Source organism: Gracilinanus agilis, chromosome 4 (assembly GCF_016433145.1).
Source record: "Gracilinanus agilis isolate LMUSP501 chromosome 4, AgileGrace, whole genome shotgun sequence".
NCBI classification, from domain to species: domain Eukaryota; kingdom Metazoa; phylum Chordata; class Mammalia; order Didelphimorphia; family Didelphidae; genus Gracilinanus; species Gracilinanus agilis.
Window position 1 is genome coordinate 254,691,875 of NC_058133.1, and position 11,002 is coordinate 254,702,876.

Sequence of the window (11,002 nt, forward strand, 5' to 3'; positions counted from 1 at the left end):
AATAGTTAAATTAACCCCAGGACCAAGTTAAGTTGTCACTTGATCCAGAGATTTATCTAGCAAAAAATTTTTGACAAATATTCCTAGAAGCAGCTTATAGGAGTAGTTATATCTGAGACAAGTTGACACTTGGGAAGTTTCACCTAGTTCTGCCCTCAAACATTTACCTTTGTTTTTCTTTGTGGTTGTAAACCTCCCTTATTCACTAATAAAAGAGAAAAGTTCCAACTGGCTTAAGAAGGGTTAGATAACCCTATATTTTATAATTAAGTACAAAGAGTTATGAATATGGATTCAAGGAGATCTTATTTTTTTAATATTTTGATAACTTTGTTTCAAATAATTTAATTCCTTTGTAATCCTATATATTTATTTCATGCATTTAAAACTTTATTCTGAGAAGGGGTCCATGGATATCATTAAAATGATAAAAGTTTCCATGGCACACAAAAAGTGTTAAGAATAAGCTGTAATATTCTCAGGCTGAAAAGTTGATTTGACTATGAAATATACTGTGAGCTTACACATAATTCCCAATGTTGCTCCTACCTGGTAGATTGCTATGTCTTCTGCTCTCTCTTCTTGTAATGACTTTTAAATAAAGATCTTAAACAGGCAAGTGAGGGAAGTAGCTTTTATTTAAGGATGAATTCTTGAATATAGGTATGAACTCATGAATACAGAGAGTAAATTATGAAAGAATACCCATGATTAGGGAACAAAAATATTTAGGGAAAGAAGAATGAGTGCCTATATGATACCTATATGGTATGCTTAGCTAACATCTCATCTAAAAATAGAAATTAATATGATAGATTCCTCAGACATCATCAGGAATGGAGTGGTGTTACATTTTTGAATCCTCCTACTTGTCATAATCTACTCTAGCTTAATTTTAAAACAATTATTTTTTCATGCTTTGATTTTGAATAAGTCATTGACATAGTTCAGAAAGTAGAAGAAAGAGAGAAGATAAACAAGAGAAATAGTGAGAGAAAAGCAAAAATAAGGTGTAAAAATGGCAAATGAAACAGCTATAGAAAGAGTTAAAAAATAAAATGGGAGATTAAGAGATATCAACATATAATATATGCCCAGAACTTATATTCTTGTGAAACTAGTGTTACAGCAGTTGCAGATACCAGACTTCATTAAATATGTTTATTTTTAAAGAAATAAAACAAGATATACAAATGTAGCTGAACCAAGCAAAATATGAAAATGGACAGAGATAAAGGGAAGCATATTTTTAAACAAGAAAATAAAGAGGTATAAGAAAAGGTGGGATAGCTGGATAGTGCTATGGATAGAGTGGCAGTCCTGGAGTCAGGAAGATTCATCTTCATGAGTTCAAATCTCACCTCATACACTTGTTTTACTAGCTGTGTGATCCTGAACAAATTGCTTGCCCTTATTTGCCTCATCTGCTACTCATCTGTGAAATAAGTTGGAGAAGGAAATGGCAAACCACTTCTGCATTTTTGCAAAGAAAACCCCCAAATGGAATAACAGAGAGCATACATGTCTAAAAAATAACCAAACAACAAAAAGAAAATGGAGATGAGGGGGGAAGGCATCAGGTAGTGCTTTGTATTAATTCTTACTTAAGAAAATTAGTTACTAAGATTTTCCAGGGATTTTTGTAACTGATCCCCTCCTTGATCTAAATAAAAGATCCTGTTTCTACTTTCTGTTTCTGATTCTTTTCTTTTTTCTTTTCCATATAGGTCATAAAGAAAATGTCAATATTTAAGGGCAGGAAGGAAACTAAAAAGGACTACTTTTTAAAGCATGCTTTTAATTGAAGAATTCTTAGACTGAGGATTTTATTTTTTATTATCTCTGAAACATTATTGGGGAAAAAAAAGCAAAACCACAGAAGAAATTAATAAAATGAACAATGCCAGTTCCAGAGGATATTTCATCCTGATAGGTTTTTCTGACCAGCCTCAGCTAGAGAATATCCTATTTTGGACTATCCTGATATTTTATTGCTTGACCATTGTGGGTAACATGACTATCATCCTGATCTCCTGCCTGGAACCTAGACTCCATACTCCCATGTATTTCTTCCTCTCCAATCTTTCCCTACTAGAACTCTGTTTCACCACCAGTAGTATTCCTCAGATGTTGGTCAACCTCTGGGGACCAGAGAAGACAATCAGTTACATTGGTTGTGCCATTCAGCTATATGTATTCTTATGGCTTGGAGCCACTGAGTGTATTCTACTTGTTATCATGGCTGTAGATCGCTCGGTAGCAATCTGTCGACCATTACATTATGTTGCTATCATGCACCCCCGCCTCTGTCTTCAGCTGGTAATCCTTGCTTGGGGAAGTGGCCTGATTCAATCAATGATCCAGGTACCATCTACCTTACATTTGCCTTTCTGCCCTCACCACAGAGTGGATGACTTTGTATGTGAGGTACCAGCCATGATTCGTCTGTCTTGTGGGGACACTGTTTATAATGAGATTCAACTATCTATATCTAGCATCATTCTCTTGGTAGTGCCTTTGGTCTTCATTCTGATCTCCTATGGTGCCATCACCAAAGCAATCCTAAAGGTGAAGTCCACTGCTGGACAGAGAAAGGCATTTGGCATCTGTGGTTCCCACCTTTTAGTGGTATCCCTCTTTTATTGCACTGTCACAGCTGTCTACCTTCAACCTAAGGGCCAATATAATCATAAACAAGGAAAGGTCTTTACCCTCTTCTACACTGTAGTCACCCCCACTCTTAATCCTCTGATCTACACTTTAAGGAATAAGGAAGTAAAGGTGGCATTAAGACGGTTAGGGGAAAGGAATTGGATGTCCTGGGAGACCTGTAGAAGATGACCAAAGAGAAACAAAAAATTAATGCTAGGAATACACACAGATACACATAAATAAACATATGCATAGTCACATATATAATGTACAAAAATACATACATACGTACACAAACAGAAATGGGTACGTGTATGAATCTATCCATAAGGTTCTTTTAAAGAAAAATAACTAAAACATGATAAGATGACCTAATGAAAGGCTTGTTCCCAGTCCTTTCTTTACATAGCTCAAAGAGAGGCCATAGGTCCCATATTCCTTTTTGTAGCTGCACTTGTTGGTATACAAGTTTAAATGTGATCTTTTCCCATTGCTCCTGGAAAACTTCATCACAGTTCAAGTTGAGCTCATGAATCAGCCCTGCTATCAGACTCAAGAGGAAAGAAATAGGATGGGTATAGACGATAACAGAACTGGAAGTAAAAGATTCATTGGGGAGGCAATCTGAGTATTTTATTGGTTACTTTACAATCATTTCATTCTTTATAGAAGGAAATAGACAACACAAAGACCTAGGTTAAGGTGGACAAGCGACTCAATTACAAAAACTTCTTGGAATTTCTTTTCCATAGGGTTAAGAAAATTGAGCACCAGCATTTGGGAGGGATTACCCTTGAAAGCAACCTTCACTTGGGTTTAATTTATGCTTTAAATTCATAGCTGTGATCTCCTTGTAGCCACATCCAAAATGGTCATTGACACCAAGTGATGACCACAGAGTTCATCCAACCACAGACGTCCAATAGAAGTTAGAACAGTGAATAAGGATTAGAAGGTAGGGCATAACAGTAATAGGTTGCAGAAGTAAAACTACTGATGATTAGAGAAAAACAAGCCATGACTGGCAAAAAGAAATGAAAACTTTCTTAGCAAAGGAAATGAACAAACAGTGGGGAAAAAGATGAAATATTTTTATTAAAGGGAGAGAGTTTGAGGACTTCTGCACACCTAGTTCACAATTCTGGTTGGTGCATTCATTTGAGGTATGTTTTCACCTGACAGAGGTATTAGGAAATAGTGTCTTCTTCCATTCTTATCATAATAACAGGAAACCAGCAACTTCACTTTTAAGGGACACTCTAATTTTTAGTACTTAATAATGAAACAATAAAAAAGAAAGAAAACTAAACGATTGATTTGAATCCTATAAACACTAGAATTTTTTTATGATTATTGATAGCTTTGATTTTTTTATCTAAAAACCACTTTTAACTTTGAGCTACTTATTTTAACTAATGGATTATCAAACTTGTTTTTAAAAAAATTATTATGGTGGGTCAATGGATTGAGACACTATATACAGCAGTAAATGACTAGCAATCTAGTGTTTGATAGATCAAAGATTTTGCGATAAGAAACCATTATTTAACAAAAAGTTCAGGGAAAACTGGAAAACAATATGGTAGAAACTAGGTATACATCAATATCTTATATCCTACACTAAGATAAAGTCAAAGTAAGTATATTATTTAGACACAAAGGGTGATACCATAAGTAAATTTGGGGAGTATAAAATAGTTTACCTAGAAAATCTATAGAAAAGAGAAGAATATGATCAAACAAGAGATAAAGAACATTACAAGATATAAAATGAATAATTTTGATTATATTAAATTGAAAATGTTGAGTTTTTTGTACAAACAAGACCAATGTAACCAAGATGAGAAGGATAACAATGAACTAGGGAAAAAAATTTTACAGAAAATTTCTGTTAAAGGCCTTATTTCTCAAATATATAGAAAACTGGGTCTAATTTCTAGGAACACAAGTCATTCCCTAATTGACAGATGGTCAAAGGATATAAACAAGTGGTTTTCAGATGAAAACAATCAGGCTATCAATAATCATATGAAAAAATTGTTCTAAATAACTCTATTAAAGAAATGCAAATTCAAACAACTCAGAGGTACTATTTCACACCTATCAGATTGGCCAATATGATAGTAAAGGTAAGTGATAAATGTTGGAGGGAATGTAGTAAAATTGGGGTTGGTGGCGTTGTGAACTGATGTAACCGTTCTGGAGGGCAATTTGGAAATATGCCCAAAGGGCTATAAAACAATAAAAACCCTGATTTGATTCAATAACACCACTAGGAATGTATCCAAAGAAATAAATAAAAAGGAGAATGACTTAATTGTATCAAACTATTTATAGCAGCCCTTTTTGTGGTGACAAAGAATTGGAAATTGAAGGGAGGTCCATCAATTGGGCAATAGCTGAACAATTGTGGTATAGTATTAAATACTATTGTGCTATAAGAAACAATGAGCAGAACAATTTCAGAAATGGTAGGAAAGACCAACATGAACTGATGCAGAGTGAAATAAGTAGAACTAGGAGAACATTGTACATAGTAACAGCAATATCATACAATGATAAATTGTAAAAGATTTAGCTACTCTTAGCAATCCAGGAGAATACTGAGGGACCTATCACAAAGAGTGCTATCCATGGCCAGAGAAAGAACTATTGGGTTTGGATTACAGATCAAAGCATACAATTTTCACTTTAGTTGATTTGTGCTTTTATTTTGGGATTTGTATGTGGATAAGAAGACAAGAAGTTTATTTACATAGTTGAGAAATTTGGTCATGACATGTGTGACTTGTATTAACAGAAATCTAATTATAAATTAGGGATTAGCGATTCCAGTGTCAAGCAATTTATGTTGGAAGCCTTCTGGCAAGTCTGTTAAAAAGAACTACTTGGGGCCCAGGCACCTTAGCCTTGGCTTTAGCTCCACCTGGGTATCATCTAAAGTACCCCAGAAATGTGAGTTACACATTTGTCACATACTCTTTCTATAATTAAGTTCATTTTCCCTTGAACTCTTCCTTTGCTTCCTACTTCTATTCTTTTCCTCATTTTTTCCCTTGGATCCTTTAGCTCATTTATGTCTTCACAGTTTTTTTTTCAATGTCTGTCAGGTAATATGTGATTAAAAGAAAGAACAAATGATTACCCCATTGTGTAAGAGTATAATCTCTAATTTCTTAGGTCAAGTTTTAAATTATTAAATGTTTAAAATTATTAAAATGTTAAAAAATGTTAAAATGTTCAAGTTAACTACTCCTACTATGCCACTCTAGTAAATACACCTAACTAAAAACCAATTAAGTTTAATTGATTAGTTAACAAACTCTGATAGTCATGGGGATGCAGGGAGCACACAGTGAGACTCAGGAGCTAGCAGTATAAAAATATCCCCAACCACTAAAACACTGAAGGAAAAGATAGCAGTTGTTTTGGGGGACTTGACTTGCAGTCCCAAAAGGAGTTTAAAGAGTCACTCCAGAGCTTATAGTACATTATTTTCAAGTTCCTCTTGATAAAGATTTAGGGATAAAGGACAATGATTATATCTTAAGGCACCAGTCAAAATCAAGGTGCTCATTATCTTTAGACCTTTGGTATGGCCAATAAATCTAGCTGAAGATAAGCAATCCACAGAGAGAGAAAAATAAATGAGTTTCAATTTTTCTCTCTTAACATTTCAACTTTCTAAATTTCAGAGATGCAGTTTTATTTTCACATAGTGCTTAATGCAAAACCATATATCAGCAGGAATGAAGACATTTGATCTTGTACAAGTAGAATTTGACAATTTTTGTTCTACCATGAAAGGAACTACCACCAGTATTTAAAACAATACACAGTTTTCAGCAGTAAAAGAAAATATTTCTTCCAATTAACTTTTGCTAAAAGGTTATTTTTTGAATGTTTATAGAAAAGGCAGAAAAAGAGCAGTTAGAACAAAAGATGGGGACTTTAATAATAGAATTCAGAAAAATAAAAGAAAATAATTAAATGTAGTAAAATAAATAAATAGATTAATTGAACAAAAGCACAAAAAATTGAAAATTTACATAAGACTTATGGAACAAGACAATGAATCTGAAAAAAAATTATGTAAAGACATCAACCAAGGATTTTAGGTTTTCCAGAAAAATAAAGAGAAAAAATTATTATTTAATTAAAGAAGAATCATAAAAGAAACTTTTGAGGAGATAGAGAGAAAATATGGGAAAATACACGAGAGAATCCAACCAGTACAACAAAATAATGTTAATTTTTTTAAAAAACATAGAAAGATCTACATGAAATTATGAAGAGCGAAACAAAGCCAAGATAACATCATTTACAGCAACAGAAATGTTATTTGAAAGATGAATTTTGTGTGCCCACCTCCAGAGAAAGAAATGATAAGATACAGTTTTGTGTGTGTGTGTGCGTGTGTGTGTGTCTGTGTATTTATCAAATGATTCCTTCTCTACTGTGGGAAGGGGAGAGTGGGAGGGAGACACCTCAAAATTTTAGTGTAACAAACAAATAATTTTTTAAAAACGAAACAAAGCATAAGTTCGACTTATCAAGTAACATTAAAGGCAAACTTTAGAATAACATATCCAAAAAAGAATACATTTTAAGGAAATGGGGGGTGGAGGTGGGATTTCTCCCATTAAATAAAAATCAATCATAATAGAGGATTATGCCTGTTGTTAAAAAAAAGAGGATGGGGAGAGGGGACACACACACACACACACACACACACACACACACACACACACACACTGACCTCTATGTGAGTGCTACTAATAAGAGGGCTATACCTCGCCCCACCTGACAGGCTCTGCTGGACTGAGCCTGCCAAGCTGTCTCCTTTCAACAGTTGCCCAGGCAGGGAACCACTGAGAAGTTGTGTGTGTTGTCAACTTCTCTAGTTCCTCAACCTGGGGTTGGTTTAAATGTTGATATGGGCTATTAATGTGCTCATTGGATAACGCTATGTGTCTAACTGTGTTACTATCTTCTCCTTCCTAATGACTTTAGATATATTTACCACTCAGGAAAGGTACTTCAATCTTTGATTTGGTATCAAACAACTGTATTTAATTCTGGCTTAACAGGGTTAAGAACAAGGGAAAGGATAGAGGATCTGGGAATGCTATTGCTAATTATCTAAGGAGATGATCAAAGCTATAGAGGTTGTTGGATCAGATAGAGGCTGGAGATTCTTCACCCTCTCATTAACTCTGGTTTGACTTGGTGGGAACCAAGCCAAAGAATAGGGAGGGCTGTTGATGATCTTCTTGAATGACAGTGGTAACTGCTCTCTCTCAGCTCTATTGATGGTAGATATAATAGCTCTCTAGGTCTCGCAGGCAAGGAAGTTGAATTGTAGTTATAGGACCTACCCTCCCTCTCTTGAACCTCCCACCACCCAAGATTGCTCCAGAATTAGCCATTTTGTGCTATGCATGATGGGTATATATAGGGTTGGCTCCAACTGACTTTTGGCCCTAGCTCACGGCACCTGGGTATGTTCCAAGGTCTCTAACTGATGATCTTGTTCCTCAAAGTTGTATCCATCTTGTCCTAGAGATTCATTATAACACTGTTTAAGAAGAAATCAAAAGGAAAATAGAGTATGTCAAAAACAAAGATAATTTATTTATAGCATAAAATACCACATCCTGCAAAGCAGAGCATTTTAGTAAAATTAAAACAGTAAGCATTTAGTAAAAGGACCCAAAGTCATTGAGGGTACTCAACATGACAAATAATTATGTAGCAGAAAGTTAAGCATTTAAAGATAGTAATAAAAGACTAATATCTTGCATATTTACACATGCACACACATATAATGCTAAGATACATATATTGCTAAGATACATATATATCCTTCACATATATATATGTAATATTTTTATTTCTTAATCTTTTATTACTATATAAATGTGTTTGACTTACTTCTCTTTGGTCAATTTGCATGTCAATCACTTCTGTCTTCTTTTAAAGCAATAATTCTAATTTATCCCTTTCACCAAACACTTCATAATTACATTAACCAAAATTATGTTATGATTATGCTCACCTTTGGAAAGGACTAGACATGGCCATGATCATGATTGAAGGAGTCATTTACTTTTCAAATCACATATTGTATGATCTGTAACCAATACTGAGACATATTATGAGGCACAGTTTCATAAAGAAACTCAAATTTATATCTCTGAAAAATAAAATTAACAAAAATTTTAAAATGAGCATCAATAAACTAACCAAGCAATTAAGAAGATTAAAAATTACAAATCATTAACCCTAAAATAAATGGAAAAGAAGAAATTTTGGTAGAGGAAAATTGGGAAAAATAATTATGTAGCCTGAAAACAAAAGTAACAATTAAAGTAAGTAACAAATTCAATAAGTCATTGGTTAACTGTAAGATAAGCTGATCAAAGGAAAAAGAGCAAGATGGTAGAATAGTACTTTTGTGCAAACTTCTTAAATTTCAAAAAAAAAAACAACGAGGAGACAATCATAGAATTAGAGTTGATTCCACAAGATAGAAGCCTACTAACAAAAAATCTGCATGAATTAACACAAGATCATTGAAGTTCTCACTCGGCCTTCTTACATCTCACCCTCTACCACCTCAACAATATTGAAGACAAGCTAACTTGTGTTATAATCATAATCTAGGAAGTGATGAATGTCACCTTGAATTATAGGGATGGCAGATGGAAGACTTGGAATGTCCCAGGTGCCGTGAGCCAGGGGCAAACATCGGTTGGCCCCACGGTAAAAATACCCCTGATAGCCACTTTGAGGAAAGTCTCTCTGGAGCTCTCTGGACAGGAGTCTCTGGACTGGGAAATCTAGGAGTGGGTGGTTGAAGGGTGGCAGAGAGGTCTATGAAGAAGAGGGCAAGAATATCTCTGAAGCTATTTCCTGATAGACTATGAGAGCTAGTGCATCACTAACACTGGTAGTGAGAAAGCTGAGAGAATAAGATCATCAATACAACTGCATCAATAGCTTCCCTATTCTTTGGCTTGGCTGTGGTCAGGTCTGGCCAGAGGGAGTGGGAGTGAGCAAATCTCCAGCTTTCACTTGATCAATAGCCTCCAGTCCTGATTGTCAACTAGTTTATAGATAATAGATCAATAGGGTCTCCAATCCCCAATCCTTGTTCTTGTTATCCTTTCCCTGGTTATAGATAAAGAGAGTTCAACAAGTACCTTCCTGAGAGGTCTTTATATCATGACCCTTGGGAAGGGAGTCAAATGCAGTCAGATCTTTAACGTCATCCAAGGCAAATCAATAACCCAATACTAATCTATCCAACCCCAGGTTGGACCTGGAAAATTTACCCATCTATCTAACCTCTCGAGGGTCCTTACTGGGCAGCTATTAGAGAGAAAGGGATAAATTATAGCAATAGTCAAGGGTAGTGGGAGCTGGTGTTCCTCCATCAACTGCAGCTGAGGAGAATACAGATAGATACATCAACATCATTGTACATCTATACATCTCCCTTGGTCCCCTTTTGTTTATAACACTTGTAACCTAGGATGAGACACTAGAGATCCCCTGCAACTTTTTGTCAGTGTCTCTGAACAAATGTCCCCTCCAACATGATAAGAAGTATGATTCCCACACATTGATACCCATCAGATATATAAAGGAAAGTATGAAAAAGGACCAAACAATTAAGCCAGGAAATACATGTGCCAAGTAACAATTTAGAGGAAAGCAGTGTGTCAGATCTCATGGGGACTGGGGAAAAAATGGGCCTAGTCCTACCCCCCTCCAAAGAACTTAATAAAAACATTTCCATATCCCTATTAAACCAGGAGGCTCAGGCAATCCTATAGCCCAGTCACTGGATTATGTAAATAAGTGAAATAGAAGATGAAGGAAAAAATGACAATAAATGCAAGAAAAGGGGTGATCACTAAGAAAGTGAATGAGAAAATCTGAATAAAAAAGATAGCAAAGAAACAGAAGAACCAAGAAAGATTTGAAAAATAGGTGAAGGGTGGGAGGCTGCATAGGGAAAGGAATAGAGATAGGACTTATGTTTTTATTTGTATAGAACTTTTAAGTGAGGAAACTCCTTCTGCTTAAGGAGGACTAGACCAATGATGGTGAATCTATAGTACACATGCCAGAGAAGGCACACAGAGACTTCTCTGTGGGCATGTGTTCCTTGGACCCAGCATGCTGTCACCATAGCACAGAGTTCACCAGAGTTCCTTACTAGAAAGCCAGAGGGAGACACAGCTGGGCTGCTTACCTCTTCCTTTCACACACTCCTGTGGACATCAACTTCCCCTCTGTCCTGCAGCCCAATGGGAGTGCTTTTTCTCTACCCTGTGTGGAG

General features: G+C 35.4%; 1 protein-coding gene across 1 annotated transcript; it reads left to right on the top strand.

Moving 5' to 3' along the window:
• The first annotated feature begins 1,893 nt into the window (after positions 1 to 1,893).
• On the top strand, positions 1,894 to 7,806 carry LOC123246339 (olfactory receptor 2H2-like). Its single transcript, XM_044675249.1, has 2 exons — positions 1,894 to 2,795; positions 7,743 to 7,806. The coding sequence occupies exons 1-2, from the start codon at positions 1,894 to 1,896 to the stop codon at positions 7,804 to 7,806; spliced, it is 966 nt and encodes a 321-aa protein (XP_044531184.1).
• The last annotated feature ends 3,196 nt before the right edge of the window (positions 7,807 to 11,002 follow it).

What these genes read in the sequence shown, in the direction of transcription:
- LOC123246339 (XM_044675249.1), top strand. Translation starts at nt 1,894, where the DNA reads ATGAACAATGCCAGTTCCAGAGGATATTTCATCCTGATAGGTTTTTCT. An exon ending in GTAAAGGTGGCATTAAGACG is followed by an intron (nt 2,796 to 7,742) that starts GTTAGGGGAAAG and finishes CTGGCTTAACAG; the next exon opens with GGTTAAGAACAAGGGAAAGG.